This window comes from Siphateles boraxobius, unplaced genomic scaffold (assembly GCF_051911475.1).
Source record: "Siphateles boraxobius isolate OS27281-9 unplaced genomic scaffold, OSU_SipBor_1 66, whole genome shotgun sequence".
NCBI lineage: Eukaryota > Metazoa > Chordata > Actinopteri > Cypriniformes > Leuciscidae > Siphateles > Siphateles boraxobius.
In genome coordinates this window covers 24919519-24936414 of record NW_027509193.1, presented here as the reverse complement: position 1 = coordinate 24936414, position 16896 = coordinate 24919519, and the positions used below count along the sequence as shown (strand labels likewise).

The following is a 16896-nucleotide window of genomic DNA, read 5'->3' as shown; positions in this document are numbered from 1 at the left end:
AGTCCAAATTTTCAGAGGAGACTCGATCGCTTTATATGATGAACAGGTTTAGACTTGAACAAAAGTCTTACGGGTTTGGAACAATATGAGGGTGAGGAATTAATAACAATTTTCATTTTAGTGTGAACTATCCCTTTAATGTTCCCAAAGTTGAGCTTCGTTGGAAGACCTGTGGAATACATTGTTATTGATATTTCAAAATTAATATTTACTGGACTGAAAAATCTTATGCTTTTATTTTAATGTTAATTTATGCTGCCCATCAAAGCCATTGGTTAATGAATTTCTTTCTCTTATTGAGTTTTCTTAATTTCACACAACATGTTACTGGTTCTACTCATAAGAAAGGTCAGATCTTGTGTTATCGTTTGGTATTTCTGTATCAAATTTGGTGGTTTCAGATGTAGGCATTTCCGACCATTATTCAGTGGTATTCGATGCTGTTTGTTCTTATATCCATCCAATCCCTTCTCAGTCTTTACATTATGCTAGGTCCATTAATTATTCAACTGCAAACCTTTTTCCTGAATTTTATTTACCACGTTACAGACAAAGTCTTCAGAGAGGACACGGAAGTGCTGGTTGAGGCTTTTAGTCATGTACTTTTGCCTTAGATTGTGTTGCCCCTCTTAAATTAAAGAAACACAAGGGAACCTCTCAACCTTGGCTAAACAACGTTACTCGCTCTCTTAGACAAGAGTGCAGAAAAGCTGAACGGAAGTGGAAGAGAGATAAACTTGAGATTTCGTCTGAGATGTTAAAAGAGTCTCTAACTGCAGAAAAGGAGGAAAAAATTAAAATTTTCTCTAAGTTAATTTCAGATAATGCAAATCAGCCAAAAATAAGGTTTGGCACAATTGATTCTATTTTAAACCCCTCAAGGAATGTTATGAGAGATGCCACACAAGAGACTTGTGAAGAGATTTTATTATTTTTTACTCAAAACATTGAGAAGATCAGAAGTGCAATTTGTACCTTCACATTCCCGTTAATTAATCCTGCGCTGTCTAACATTTTCACTAACTTTGAACCAGTTTCATCAGTACAGCTGGAAGATATTGCCTTGAAAATGAATGGAGGTAGCTGCAGACTCGATGTTCTCCCTTCTCATCTTTTTAAAGATGTTTTTCCTTCTGTGAGTTCTAGCCTAACAGCTATAATTAACAGCTCCTTGATGAGTGGAGTACCAAACTGTTTCAAACATGCAATTCTTCATCCCTTGTTAAAAAAAAACTAATTCGGATTATACAGATAACAACTATAGACCAATTTCTAAACTGCCTTTTATTTCCAAGATTCTAGAGAAAGTGGTCTACTCACAGCTATATTCATATTTGAATACATTTGATATTTTAGACACATTCCAGTCAGGCATTAGGACCTGTCACAGCACAGAATCTGCATTGCTTCAGGTCACTAATGATATATTATTATCATTGGACTCAGGATCACAGTTGTTCTAGTTTTCTTATATCTAAGCGCTGCCTTCGATACGATTGACCATGAGATTCTTCTCAACCGTCTGGAGTGTTGGGTTGGTGTCCAGGGTATATCCCTTCAGTGGTTTGCCTCATATTTAAAAGACAGGACAGTTTCTGTGAATCTGGGAGACTTTTCTTCCACATTGGGCCCTTTAGTTTGTGGTGTTCCTCAGGGGTCGATTTCGGGACCGTTATTGTTCTCTTTGTATATGCTTCCTCTAAGTACTATTTTTTGGAAGTATAGTATTTCATACCACTGTTATGCCGACAATTTCCAGTTTTACTTTGCAGTGAGCTTAGATAAAACATGTCCGCTGGACAAAGCACAGGAATGTTACAGTGACATTAAACTTGGGCTTTCTAGCAACTTTCTCCAATTAAATGAGAGTGAAACTGAGGTTTTGACTGTAGGCTCTCCTATCTCACCATACCTTTCCTGATCATTTATGTTCCTTGTCCCTAAAGATTAAAGATCATGTAAAGAGTTTACGGGTAATCATGGACTCATCACTACATTTTTATAAACACTTCGCTGCCGTTGTTAAAGGTAGCTTTTTTAACCTGAGATCAATTGCTAAAGTAAAGCATTTTCTATCCAGTATGGATTTGGAAATTGTGGTTCACTCATTTATTTCATCAAAGATTGACTATTGCATTTCTTTATATATTGGTCTCCCTCAGACTATGCCAGTCAGTCCAAAATGCAGCAGCAAGGTTTTTAATGGGGGTGAGAAAGAGAGATCATATTACTCCTGTACTGCAATCCTTACATTGGTTTCCGGTTAAATTCATGATTGTTTTTAAGGATAGATTGGCCCTATCAGGCCTTGCCCCCCAGTACATCAGTGATCTTATTATTCCCTACTCTCCAATCAGCGGCTTTTAAAGGTCCCTCGCTGTCATTTAAAATCAAAAGGAGATTGTGCTTTTTCTGTGGTAGGTCCAAAACTCTGGAATAGTCTCCCATTCCATGTGAGGTCAGCTCCATCAATTGCCACTTTTAATTCTTATTAAATAAACTTATTTATTTGCTTTAGCTTTTGAAAAAGTTATGTTTGTTTTGTTGTATGATTTTAATGTTATTATTTTTGTAAAGCACTTTGGGGCAACGTCTTTTGTTTGATAATGTGCTATATATATATGCTTGCTTTATTTTATATTTTGTTCATGCTTTCAGAAAAACTAGTCGAAAATATAGAAGAATGCCTATGTTTATTGTAATCATCATTGTACACTGTAAACTGCAAAAGTTGCCTTATATTTTACAATTAACTTTGATGTTTGTCATTTTAACTTAAATTACATTAAACTGGCTTAAATTGATGAGTTAAAGCAATTGTAAAAACATATGTTGTCAGAAATTATTGATCATATATTGTTTTACAGTGTAAGGCGTTTTTTAGTGTATTATGCCAATCACAGGCAAATTCGTTAAAACAAATCATTTAATCCAAGTATATTTTACTAAGATATATTAGTGGGAACTATTGTTTTTTTTTTATTCATTAATTTATCTTTTTGTGATCAGTTGTTTTTATTCTAACCAATACAAACACAACAGAGAAAACAGTGAAAACACAAAATAATTACAGTCTGTTTCTAGTCCTCTTTACAATAAGAATGCCAAGATCCAAAAGAAAAAAAATCCCTCATACTTACAGTAATAACCGTTATCTAAACAACTGGATATGTTGGCAAGCAACCAACATGTCGTCGCAGTTTAAAGAGTCCAAAGACGAGGATAAATCAAAAGTTCCAATCCAAAGGCATTTAATAAAATAAAAAACTCAGATAATCCAACACAGTGTAACAGCGTGTCTACACACAAACAATAGCTGACAATGAACAGACAACTTAAGTAGACAATGATGATGAACTAAAGAGTAACAGGTGTGATGATCAAATGAAATACCATGGTAACTGATAAGAGCGGTAAACTTAAACGAAGGAAACAGGTGACGGATGATAAACAAACTCAAAGTCTAACAAATGACTAAATATGTGACATGTATTGTTGAATGTTTTTTGTTTTAATAGCATGTATGTCTAAAGGTCTGTGGTTGCTGCTGCTTTAACACCATCTGTGTGTGCACTGTGTACAGCAAGAGGCCTACAGTTCAGTAAGAAAGGGATAAAAAGAAATGCTTAAGCATGTTTCTATTCAATGTAACATATTACATCAATTTGGAAATAGAGTTAGATTCCAACAATGAGGGAAAACATAAATGGCATGAAACACAAAAAGCGAGCGTTCAAGAAGCATTGAACACAGATGATCTTTTATCAATTATTGTTTGAGATGATGCCCCCAACAACTAATAACCAACTGACAGGAAATGATGGGAGGAAACATCACTACTAACCCTCAGCCAGAATACTTAACCAGATCCTCTCTTTAGTTCTCATTTATTTATTTGAAGAGAATGTCTGAAGCTATTTATTCCAACACCATTCCAAGAGCCATCTCAAGACCAGCTCATAAAAATAGAAGTAAGTGCTTTCGCAACTTAATTTTTGCAAATTAATTGTTTCAACAGTTTCATTTCACATTTCAAAAGCTATTCAAGTCTCTACTAATAATGTATTTTCAGAAAAGGAGTGTATCAACAAAAATACAGATGGTGTCTGTACAGTAGTTCTTCTCTCTGTTCTCATCTTCCTGTCTCTGCTGGCAAATGCAGCGTTGGCTTACCTGTGTGAGTATCCTCATGTGTTACATGTAGGCTACACATTACATTGCAGTATTTATGTTGACTACATGCATTGCATATTATTATTATTATTAGTAGCGGTAGTATTTATTTTATTTAATTTTTTTACATTTGCAACAATCCAGCTATATTTTCCTCGCATGATTCATGGGTAACACTTTAGAATGAACAATACATCTACAGCATTTAATGTTTTCAACATGTACTAATACATTATTAAAATCAAATGTTGTATTTGTTAACATTAGTTAATGCACATTGATAAACAATGAATAGCTGTATTTGTATTAACTAACATTAACAAAGATTAATAAATACTGTAACAAATGTATTGGTAATTGTTAGTTCATGTTAGTTAGTGCATTATCTAATGTTAACTAATGAAACCTTATTGTAAAGTGTTACCCAAAAAATTTTCTTCACTGACACTATTATCTCCTTAGTGAACAAGTACACTCACTTTGATAAAAAAAATTTTTTATTTGTGGCAATATTTTGATGAAATGGCGCCACAAATGAAGGACAGTAGTAAATTGTGTAAAAAAGGTTATGTAAATACACTACCAGTCAAAAGTTTTGGATCGGTAAGATTGTTAATGTTTTTGAAAGAAGTCTCTTCTGTGTACCAAGGCTGCATTTATTTGATTAAAAATACACACACAATTATAAACAGTAATATTGTGAAATATTATTATAATTTTAAATAACTGTTTTCTATGTGAATATATAGTAAAGTGTAAATTATTCCTGTGATCAAAGCTGAATTTTCAGCATCATTACTCCAGTCTTCAGTGTCACATGATCCTTCAGAAATCATTCTAATATGATGATTTGATGCTCAAGAAACTTTTATCATTATTATCAATGTTGAAAACAGTTATTTACATTTTTATTTAAGGATTCTTTGATGAATAGAAAGCTCAAAAAGAACAGCATTTATCTGAAATATAAATCTTTTGTAACATTAAACACTACCGTTCAAAGGTTTGGGGTCAGTAAGAATTTTTATTTTATATTTTGGGGGAAATAAATAAAAGAAATCAATACTTTTATTCATCACGGATGAATTAAATTGAGCAAAAGTTACAGTAAAGACATTTATAATGTTACAAAAAATTATATATTATAAAAGTTTTAGTTGTTCATACAACCCTAAATACTTACTACTGTAAATATATTGTAATATGAAAGCTGTAATGTTATATGTGATCTTATTTGTATTACAGATTACAGCAATGGTCCAGAACAGCTTTTGAGTTGTGAACCAGTAACACCCTGCTCTTATTCAGGTAGACAAACTCCACATTCTCTCTTTTTACATAAAACTGTATGTTTATTCAGAATCAGATTTTTAATTTTCTTTGTTTTTATGTTAGATGTTGACGACAATGCTCAAATCAAACAGAACTTTCACAAGGACATGGAAAACGGGTCCAAAGTACAGCACTGTCTAACAAAAAGCAAGTCAATTTATTACTTATGTTCTTATGCATAAACACATTAGAAACATACATCAAATATTTAAGTAAATACTGGAATATTTTCAGATATGTAGAGTCAGCTGCAGAATACACTAGCAGCACTATATCAAATATATACTTCATAATTTAGTTTAGGGCACTGATATTAAAAATTCAAAAACTGTCACGCAAGATTTCCCTGCGAAGTGGGTCCAGGACAAGGACAGATTCTATGTTTTCTCCAATGATACCATGGACTGGAACAGCAGCAGAGAACGCTGTCAGGATCTGGGAGGAGACCTGGTCATCATCAACAGCAGTGAGGAACAGGTAGAGATATTATAATATGACATCATTACAACATTTCATTTAAGATGAAAGATGTTAAGAAACAAGCTGCAGATTAAATAATCTCTATATGTCAGTCTTGACAACTAGGAATGTTTGGCATGGTAATGAACAGAGTTGATATATTTTGTCTTGGCTGAATAAATCTGCTACGCTGCTGCTGCTGCAGAATAAGTACGGGACTTGCTACTGCCAATACATACATGACACACTGCTGTGAGCAAGTAAGAAATGCTGCCGCTGTACAATATAGTGTACATGAATTACCTATAGCAGATCTATACAGGTGGAGCTGGGGAAAGTGGAGGGTTTCTGAAAGCGCACTGCACTGTTAAGACAAATCTAACCAAGTATTTGAAGGTTGAGCAGCTATATTATTGGCTACTGATACAGGAGTAACCAATCAGCGGTGCTCTATAGAGAATGATGTTAGAATTACGCAGTAGTTAAGGACATATTAGCCTGCGCCGTCTAGAGTTTCATGACAGAACTTTCTATTGTAGAAACTTCTTGCAAACCAAATTCGCATTATTGGCGCACAAACGTTATACTGGATTGGTCTGACTGATAGCCGCAACGAAGGTGTTTGGCTGTGGATGGATGACACCAAGGATCATCTTGGGCAAGTATTATTTTAAATGTCTGTTTTAATAAATGTATCTGATGTTTAAAAATGTCCCTTTCAATTTGGAATCTGTTTGGATATATGATACATTTTTATGCAGCTTTACACTCTAAATGATTTATTTATTGATTGATTATTTATATATTTGTCAGTTTCTGGGCAATGCCCCCTGATGATCACAAATCAGCAGACAATCCTCTGGGAGAAGATTGTGTTGTATTGAATGGACGAACGACCGAGTCGAAGTGGGGAGATGTTTTGTGCCTGAGAAAGGAGAGAAGCATTTGTGAGATTCCATGTTCTTAATAAATATTTACTCACTAAAAGTTTCTATTTGTCATTTAAACATCCTTAACAGAGGTAGTGAAATGTGCTTTCTGCAAGCCCCCTATACAGACAATAAAATTAAAGATGATAAAGTTAAAAAGGACATTTAAAATATTGTAAATAATAAAGCATAACTATAAGGCAGAATAAAAGTGTAGTTATGAAGGGGAAAAAAGCTTGATCACTTTATGAAAATGTAAACTGCCTTAAATAAACAGGAGAAGCCAGACAAGTCCTATAAATAGTACCAATGTACAAAGATGTGAATTTAATTTATAAGTAGGAAAATGGGTCACATTATTAAATAAAACACGTTGGCCTCAATTATTGGCACCCCTAGAATTTTTTACAAGTAACATATCTCTGAAGTATATTCCCATTAATATTTTCCTTTTTTTAGCACACCAGGCAGGGTGACTAGAACATGAAATTGTCTAGCTATGACTTCTTGTTTCACAGGAGTTTAAATATGAGGAGAAACAAAGGCCAAATTCGCCTAATCATCCATCACAATGAGTAAAACCAAAGAATATAGTTCTGATGTGCATCAAAAGATTGTTGAGCATTACAGAATAGAAAGTGGCTGTAAGAAAATAGCTAAAGAATTGAAAATCCCCATTTTGACCATCAGGGCAATAATTAAGAAGTTGCAGTCAACTAAAGATGTTAATAATCTGCCAGGAAGAGGACGTGTCTCTATATTGTCTTAATGCACAGTGAAGAGGAAAGTTTGAGTGGCCAAAGACTCTTTAAGGATCACAGATGGAGAAATGCAGAGATTACTTGAGTCTTGGGGGCCAGAAAGCCTAAAAATGTATCAAACAACCCCTACATCACCACATGTTGTTTGGGAGGGTTTCAAGAAAAATCCTGAACTGAAGAGAAGAAACACCAACATGAACTTGTGAATCTGAAGGATCTGGAGAGATTCTGTGGAGGAATGGTCTCTGATCTGTCAAGTGTTCTCCAAACTCATCAAGCATAGAAGAAAACTCAGAGCTGTTTCCTTGGCAAAAGGAGGTTGCAAAACGTATTTAATAACAGGGAGCCAATAATTATGGCTAGCGTGTTTTAGAGAAAAGCATTTATTCATAATGTGATTTACCCCCCACTTTCAATTCTTTTACTTCAATGAAAGGTTAGATTTTTTGCGAATTTTTTAATGAAAGATCAAAAGGATAAACGATGCAGATTTTTTTTTTTTACAGCCATTTTTGATCATATTTACCAGGGGTACCATTAATTTTGAGCACCACTGTATATGTAATGACTCAGAGGGTCGAGACTGATCCATATGCAACAGATTTATTAAACAGAAAAGTCAGACAAAAGGTAACTCAGGATAATAATAATAATAAGAGGCAGGCTAAGACGTGAGTCGAACCGGGCAGGAGGTCGGGGGCTGGCAGCGAACCTTCAGTATCCAGGGACAGGCTTAGGGTCAAGGGTGGCGACAGAGAATCAGAATCCGGGACGGGCTGGAGGTCGAGAGGCAGGCTGCGGACAACCAGACAAGGTTAATTCAGCGTGGGTCAGATGAAACAGGTAGACTGAGGAATAGGAGAATTGCTCGGACATGCACACATAGAGAGGCAATACTTCGCAAAGAACGCTCCATGAACGAGGCAGATAAAGGCTGGGCAATGAGATATGATTCAGAACAGGTGAAGGTAATCAGAGCGTCAATGATGCATACTAGGGAGAAAGTTTGCAAATCACTAGAATTCAGGAGAGGGTGCTCGTGGCTGAGAAATGGTGGAATCAGGGAGACTGGACGCTGTAACAGTATATGAACAGTGGTGATAGAGAACTAGTAGAGAAACAGTATTTCAGATGCAGCCAATGATGCTCTTGGGCAACTAATGAGGCAGTTGTGCAAATATAACGTCTACACTAAAACAATAGCTCTTTGGCTGAATATGATTCCTTCATGGACAGTGGTTCCACCTGTGAAACAAGTAAAAACCCAATAGAATCAACCATGTACTGAACATCTAACTAGAATTAATGGTGTTCATTTAACTTGAATGAATTGCTGTGAATGAATTGAATGAAGTTTAACTTAAATAAATGGTTTTCATTTCAATTGAATTATTCAAATATTCCTACAATTAATTATAAAATGCCTTCAGGGTGTAAGTGGTTAAATAAAGTTTTTTTGTTGTTGCGAGTACTAGCTGATAGTGATAAATAGATGTATTTTCTTATCTACATTTGATCATTATTTAGAAACATTAACATACAGTTGGCTAATTTTTATATTGTCTTGTGACACATTGGCTTTTTGGGGTTTTATTGACTATAGATAGGCTTATACATATGTAATATGCACTGGCAAGAGAAAAATATTTCTATAGACATATCTAAAGCTACCAGCATGATAACCCATCATGTTAAGAGGAAATGACACTGGGTTGACATGAGTGTGTCTTCACTGACAGCCTGATCTCACTTCACCACATCTCTTGCTGCACAGTGCACACCTCTCTGTTTGACACAAAAATGCCCAAGCATGACATGTCTGATCATATTTATGACAACACTAGATGGATGAAAAAGGATTCACTTGGAAGTAAGTACTTGATTCTTTTTCTCCTTGTGGTTGTGGTTCTAAATTTAGGTTTAGTGTGTGTGGCACAAAACCATGTTTCTTTGAGCCCAAAAGAGGTTTAAGAAAACGGTAAAACTCAGTATTCGTTTAAAATAAGTATATGTAACGTTTCATCCGCGTTTTCAAACAATTTTAAAACAAATTAGAGTTTGCTAAATATGTATTTAGCAAATTATGGGGTAACCAAGCCATAGCAACAGTTTTATCTGAAACAATACTTAACTTGAAATGAAAATGCTATTTTTAGACATAAAAATATATTTAATAACTCTCTGTTGGTGCAGAGGTGTAATCTACTGAATTAAAATATTTTTCTTCAGTATTCTCCACTTTTAAAATGTATTTTATTTTGTAGGTAGGAAATGTAGGTCTATCTCTGCCGTTATTGCTGTTTTCCTGGTCCTGTCTCTGCTTGTAAATGGGCTGCTGGCATATTTGTGTAAGTATACTCATATTTTACAAGAACTATTACGTTGCATACAGCATCAGAGGTATATTTACATTTAGCTACATAATTTTTTTTATTTCACTGTTCTTACTTTTGCAGATTTCATTAAAGTCAAAAATATGTTGTTGCATTGTGAGCCGGTAACAAACTGCTCAATTTCAGGTAAATCATTCATCTGTAGGCTATAATTTATGTTCAAATGTTATATGATATTCTAATGACAATTTCCTAAAGTTATAGGAACATGAGATGTGTAGGGCCCTATCAAAAACCCGGCGCTATGCAGGCGGCAATCGCGACGCCACGTTGTTTAAATGGGAAATTGGGCGTGCTGGTCTAAAAACGAAGTGTGTTCAGGCACATTGTTAGCGTGTTGCTATTTTGAGGCAACTGAAATAAACTGCACCATTGACCAACTGAAACCTGGTCTAGGGTCAATGGCGCAATATTTCCTTTGTTTTTAAAGGGTAACTAAACCCTAAACCAACTTATTTTAGTTAATGGTCTATAAGAATGGGGCTTTATTAGTGCTGTTCATTGATTCGAGTAACTTTTTTGACATTTGGGTATAAAGTGTTTTAATTCTACAATATATGGTGTAAAAACATAGACATCGAGACTAGATGCCCTATTGGCCGCTGCGGCGCAAGAAATGCGGCCGCCATCTTAAACTGGTCATACTCCTATTTGCGTTGCATAGCACCAGTAGATGCCAGAGCACTGTGCAGCATATTCCTGCTCAAATCGGCGGACCATCACTCGGGGATTACTTTTCACAAGTAAGATTTAACATTACCGTACTATTGGTTGTATTTTGTGAACAAAATATTCAATGTGTCCTGTATCGTAGCTACGTGTATGACCTTTGCAGCAAAAAAAACCCACCCGAAAATCAGTTCGGTATTCAGTGATATATGATTAATTAAATGCGCTGGCAGCTCATTGCACCTGCCAAACAGATTACACCGGGTGACCGGTTTAAGATGGCGGGCCCACGGCTCGTCCGCGCCAATAGGCAGTAGCGGTCGATAGGGCGTCTATCTGTATGATGTCTATGGTGTAAAAACGTCTGAGTGCTGCCCTCTTCAGGTTGAACAGTGGCTACTGCAGTTGAATTTTCCTATTGGATGTTTGGGGTGGTTCGTGATGTAAGGGGTGGGAGGTGACATAAGCAGGTTCCAGCTCACCACGCACTTGGTACGAGCTACCACGCCCTTGGCAGTATAAAAACCATCTTGTTTTGTCAAAACCACTGTTTCGACAGTCCCGAAATCTAAGCTGTTGTCCCAAATCCCGAATCCTGCCCTGTATGTCCCGAAAATTATTCTAAAGCAAAATCTTGAGTAGGCCTAGTTATTGTCTGATAAAACATTAAAAACTGTCCGTGGAGGTTGAGTCGTGAAGAGAGCGCAAGTTGCAGCAGCCGCAAGCTCAGTGAATGAATGTGCAGGAAGCCAGTCTAAAGGAGTGATTGATTTGTCGCGCACTGTGTGCCAAAAAATACTTCCGTAATGAAAAATGACTACATATTAGACTACACCCCCAAACTCTACTTTGCAGCGGCGTCTTGAGGTGAGTGATCATATATATTTTAATCACAATTTATGGTTAGGCTAAAGTTAATCCTCTGGGGTCGACAAACACGCGGGGCATTTTGCTGGATTTTTTCACATAGCAGCAAAACATGAATATGCCTACAGAGATTGCGTGCTATTGAGATCAACTCGATAAAACTCATCGGATGCCAATCGCAATGCGGGAGTTAAAGGAGCTGTATGTAAGAAATTGATTTCAGTTAGTCATAAAATGGCCCTTATATGTCACTAGACATTAAGAAATCATGTTCATTTCAAATTCTTATATCATATCATCAATTCTTAATTCTTATATGGCTCTGGCCATGTGTCCACAGACAATTCAACATCCTCGACTTAAAATGACAGCTCTGTTGCAAAGCAACTTGCGTCACTCCAGTCACTCTTCATTTTATAGTCTGACAGCAGCTGTCAATCAATCTGTCTCTGTGGGTCTCAGGTGCAAGGTCTCAGCCCCACCCTCGGTTCGTCCCCCCTATCTCCGCTGGGCTCTGCCCACTTTTCCAGCATTTTTCAAATATTGCCAGTGGGTGGAGTCAGGCTCTGACCAGGGGTTTAGTTACTCTTTAAAGAGCAGTAACGTCCGCCTATAGACGGGCCCAACACTGCTTATTACACACACAGAGACGCGTAGCAGCACAAAAACATGCCAAATATTAAAAATAACGATTACAATGTAAAATATTAATATTGTGTAGCTACATAAATATATGGTGGAAATCGGCTTGTCCCGTACGGTCTGCTCGCGCGATTTACCGTTCAGTCTTTCCACTATCAAGTTCCGCCAAGTAAATAGCAATCCGCCATGACGCGAGCGCAACTGGCTTTTAAAGGGAAAGTGAGATGTGACTCTGATTGGTTTATTGCATGTTACGCCTAAAACACACCCATTACTTATTAAAGGAGTAGTTCACCTCAAAATGAAAATTTACTCACCCCAATGCCATCCAAGATATCCATGTCTTTGAGGAATAATTTCCTCATAATTCCTCATAATTTTTTTGAGGAAATCATTTCTGGATTTTTCTTCGAATAATGGAATTCAATGACAACCACTGTTTTGAAGTCCAAATCAATGCAGTTTCAAAGGTCTTTGAAGTGCTTGGAACGGCTGTGCAAGATCGCAGCTGATGAAGAGAGTCTTATCTATAGCGAAACGATAGGTCAATTAAAAGAAAAAAAATTATATATACTGTATATACTTTTCAATTACAATTGTTCGGATTGAGCTGATCTGCAACGCGCCGGGAACTACGTCATCATGTTGAAAGGTCATGTCCATGTCGCCAGCGCCAGCGGAAGTACCGCCCCACTCGACCGTGCGAAGGAGAATAGTTCGAATTGTATTGGTTCTTCTTGTAAACAGTAGGGCGGTACTTCCGCTGGCGACATGGAGATGACTTTTCATGGCGTAGTTCTCGGCGTGTTGCAGATCAGCTCAATCCGAACAATTGTAATTGAAAAGTATATATATATATATTATTTTCTAATTTTTTTTAAATGACCTATCGTTTCGCTAAACAAGACTCTCTTCATCAGCTGCGATCGTGCACAGCATTTTCAAGCACTTCAAAGACCTTTGAAACTGCATTGATTTGGACTTCAGAACCGTGGTTGTCATTGAAGTCCATTATTCGAAGAAAAATCCAGAAATGTTTTCCTCAAAAAACGTATATCTTCCACTGAGGAAAGAAAGACATGGATATCTTGGATGGCATTGGGGTGAGTAAATTATTAGGAAATTTTCATTTTGAGGTGAACTACTCCTTTAAGAGAAAAGGACCAACCCTTTTAGACCAAGATGCATACATATATCTAAAATATATAAACATTTTATGTTTATATGACTTTTGTTGCTAAATGGCATGCAATTCATTTTAATATTGAGCAGTGGAAAAAATGTTGTATAACTGTTACTACTACTAATAAAGCTCTTTCTGATTATGCCATGTTAGCAACTTGACATAATAGTGTTGTCTGATTTACTTTTCAGGTACAAACATGTTACTCACGGTAATTCAAGAAAACGAGATTCAAACAATAAGACTAACCGTGTTGAGCTATATACGTTTTCGTTTGATAAATGTATCCAAACAGTTGCTCAACTGTCTAATAAAACACAATATATTAAAGCAGAAATCAAGGGTAACGTGGATATATTACGTCATTGACAGGCGATATAATTACACAGGATGTTACACTGGGTAAAATAGCTGATTTCTCTGGATTTAAACATTGTTAGAAACATTTGGGATAATGTAAGTACACAAATCAACAAAATATATAACATTGTTCTAGTGGTTTTTGGTGATTTTAATACAAAAATCTTACATATTGTGCTTTTAAAAAGAGAGTGAAATATTTGTTGAGTGTGGTCAATTTCTATTTCATGGTGACTTTAAGTAATCTTTGATTTTCTTTATTCCTCACACCCCTATAAAGAAAGTGAACAAGGTAGTCCAGGGTGCACGTATGAGGAGGAACTGAGGTCATTTGATTACTGCCCAGGTAAAAATATATCTTGTTTTTCAACATACACAAGAGCCGGTGGATTATCTTCAAAATCCTGAACCGCCTAAAGTAATCAGTCTTTTTACTTTTTTTATCAGTAAAATAACAGTCTTGAATGCTCTGTGCTTCTGTACACATTCTGTCGGAGTCATCTTGCCATGTCTATTCTTATGTTTTTAGCAATGAGTCATTCCAAAATATTTTAGAACCCCATTTAAAGTATGTAAAGGTGCAGTTCAGCGGGGTTTCCGCTTTGTTACAACCTACAAACGTGCTTCTATCTAAACCACAGACCTGAAACAGACATACAATCTTGTTTCCTTTTTTTTTTTTAAACCCTGTCTCTGTAGATTTGCCAGTGCAGTGGTTAAAAGGCAACGGCAGCTTCTATGTTTTTTCCAAGCACAACAAGAGCTGGAGCTCCAGCAGAAAGCACTGCCAGGATCTGGGTGGTGATTTGGTCTTTATTAACAACACAGAGGAGAAGGTACATATAAATGTCTGTATTATCCTGACATTGTGCATGGTTTTAAAAGAACAAATGTGAGAGAGAAGTGGCTCCAGGTGTGAAACTGCTACAAAGTTGAGGCAAATGTAATTTGGTAATAAAATATATTGTAATTGATAAAGCCATACACAAGATTTCATTGAAAATGATGAATGAAACCACAGTTTTTAAAAGAGATACGAATGTGAGAGAAGGGAGACCATGTGAAAACCCACATTGTGTTTTCAAAAAAAAAAGTGGCAAAACAGTAATATTACTATAATAGATTTTTTAAAAAGTTGCAAAACAGTAATATTACTATTGATATTTCAGTGTGTAAAGCCATACATAAATATTTTATGATAAAGCCATAATAGAATAAACAGTACATAATATGATGTGTTTTGTTACGCAGGAATTTCTCGGTCGGAGACTGTGTGTTGCTGGTGAATCTGATCTCTACTGGACTGGGAACAGTGATGGGAACTGGGCAGATCTGAATTCCAAACAACACAACTGTTCTGTACTCAAAGGAAATGCACAAGAAGACATTTCTTGCTTGAGAGAAGAGAGGAGCATTTGTGAAATCCAATGCCTTCAGTAGACCTAGAGTTTTTTGTTTTTTTTTAACTGTCCTCATATGTATATAAGGTTAGTCTTATTTGATATTCCTTTTTGTATACTTGTTTTCACATTTCCATACTATTTCATGTTTGATATGGTAATCTACTGAAATGTTTTTATGTTTTTTAAATTCTAATGAAAATGTGTAAAACTTATGTGATTAATGTACAACAATTTATTGCCATAAGTCTAGTGAATAATTACAGATTCCTCTTTATTGTAATTTTTAAAATTATAATTAACCATGTGCAAAGCCTATCTCATGGTAAATTCCTTTAATAATCTGTCTATTTGGAATAACTGTCTGCAGCAAATCCTTCTTATGGTCTATCTTCCATAGCAATAATAGTATTTTTAAAATGTTATTTTCTAGCTATACTTTATTAAATATGCAGGCTTATCTCTCCTTTTAAATCTCATCCTCTGTTGTTAACAGTTTAATGTTTTTATACATCAAAATTTTTGTTGTATATTAACTATAATTTGTGTTAATTGCTGTAATTGTAACTTTTAGTATTTTTATTTTTTATCTCAAGAGGTTTATCATTTTTTTCCATTAACAATAAATCATTATCAAATTATTTTTCTGCAGTGAATACCAACTATAAAAAGCAACAATTTAGCAAAATAATGCCAAATGAAAAGACATGTGAGGTATAATATGGTTAAAAACATGTACCACTAATAAGCAGCTGACAGGAAATTTTGCATGCATGGTTATTTGGTCGATGTGGTCGAATAAAGCCCCCAGAAACATGCTTTTTTGTCATGAGACTCGAGTGCTTCAGTTCTCTCTTCACTGCATTAAATATCTCTCTTCAGACAAAAGATGCCTGAAAATGTATATTTGAATTATTTATCAGACTCAAAACTGACGCCAGTGGGTAAAGATAAGAGTAAGTGCTTCTCCTTAACTTATAATTATATAATAATGACTTATACTATCACATAATAAGGCTGTCAGTATTAATGTAAATATATTTCTTCTTTTCTCCTGCATTTGTTTTCTATAAATAACCATGATCTTATGAGATGTATAGTCACATTTAAGTTCTGGCTGAAACTACTAAACACTATAATAGGATAAAAGCCCACCATCTGAATGAAAATTTCCTTTTTATATTTACATGTACCTTTATTTATTTAGCAGATGCTTTTATCCACAGCTAATAACAAATGAGATACTCAACAGATTAAAGAAATCATCTTAAGGAGGCAGCATGACAAATGCTAAAATCCAAAATGGTTCAGAATATAATATATTATTAAATACATAATATTTGTGTAATTTTGTGGGTGCAGTTATGATTACTGTAAATACTTTTTTATTTCAGATAATATGTATCTTAGACATAGGATCACACACTTTATGAAAATGAACTGTTGGTCCAATGCTAACTTAGTTAACTAAAACTAAATAAATTTGAAATAGAATAAATACATTTGAACTAAAAAATAAATGAAATATTTTTTTTTATTGTTTTTGGAATAAAAAAAAACTAAACTTTAAAAAAAGCTAGTCGCCAAGGAAACAATTCTCACTTTCATCTGATGTACTAAAATAACTTATACTAAAACTGAAATAATAATTAGTATATACAATTAATAACTATATAGAGGTGTTAAAAAAATGATGTAAAAACACATATCAAAATGATTATAGCTTAA

The 16896-nt window shown here is 35.1% G+C and overlaps 2 protein-coding genes across 2 annotated transcripts; both read left to right on the top strand.

Annotated features, from left to right (window-relative positions):
• Positions 1-3682: 3682 nt before the first annotated feature.
• Positions 3683-6951, top strand: LOC143722071 (CD209 antigen-like protein C). Its single transcript, XM_077213211.1, has 6 exons — positions 3683-3971; positions 4073-4177; positions 5419-5481; positions 5569-5652; positions 5846-5982; positions 6504-6951. Exons 1-6 carry the CDS (start codon positions 3905-3907, stop codon positions 6636-6638), a joined length of 591 nt encoding a protein of 196 aa, XP_077069326.1. The 5' UTR covers positions 3683-3904; the 3' UTR covers positions 6639-6951.
• LOC143722068 (uncharacterized) lies at positions 6788-15329 on the top strand. Its single transcript, XM_077213207.1, has 7 exons — positions 6788-6911; positions 9429-9524; positions 9919-10002; positions 10111-10173; positions 14049-14114; positions 14468-14604; positions 15020-15329. Exons 1-7 carry the CDS (start codon positions 6788-6790, stop codon positions 15206-15208), a joined length of 759 nt encoding a protein of 252 aa, XP_077069322.1. The 3' UTR covers positions 15209-15329.
• The last annotated feature ends 1567 nt before the right edge of the window (positions 15330-16896 follow it).

Coding starts and splice junctions, on each gene's coding strand:
- LOC143722068 (XM_077213207.1), top strand. CDS start 6,788: ATGCCCCCTGATGATCACAAATCAGCAGACAATCCTCTGGGAGAAGAT. Junction 10,174..14,048: donor AACAAACTGCTCAATTTCAG/GTAAATCATTCA, acceptor ACCCCTATAAAG/AAAGTGAACAAGGTAGTCCA. Junction 14,605..15,019: donor TTAACAACACAGAGGAGAAG/GTACATATAAAT, acceptor TTTGTTACGCAG/GAATTTCTCGGTCGGAGACT.
- LOC143722071 (XM_077213211.1), top strand. CDS start 3,905: ATGTCTGAAGCTATTTATTCCAACACCATTCCAAGAGCCATCTCAAGA. Junction 3,972..4,072: donor ACCAGCTCATAAAAATAGAA/GTAAGTGCTTTC, acceptor ATGTATTTTCAG/AAAAGGAGTGTATCAACAAA. Junction 5,983..6,503: donor TCAACAGCAGTGAGGAACAG/GTAGAGATATTA, acceptor TTTCTATTGTAG/AAACTTCTTGCAAACCAAAT.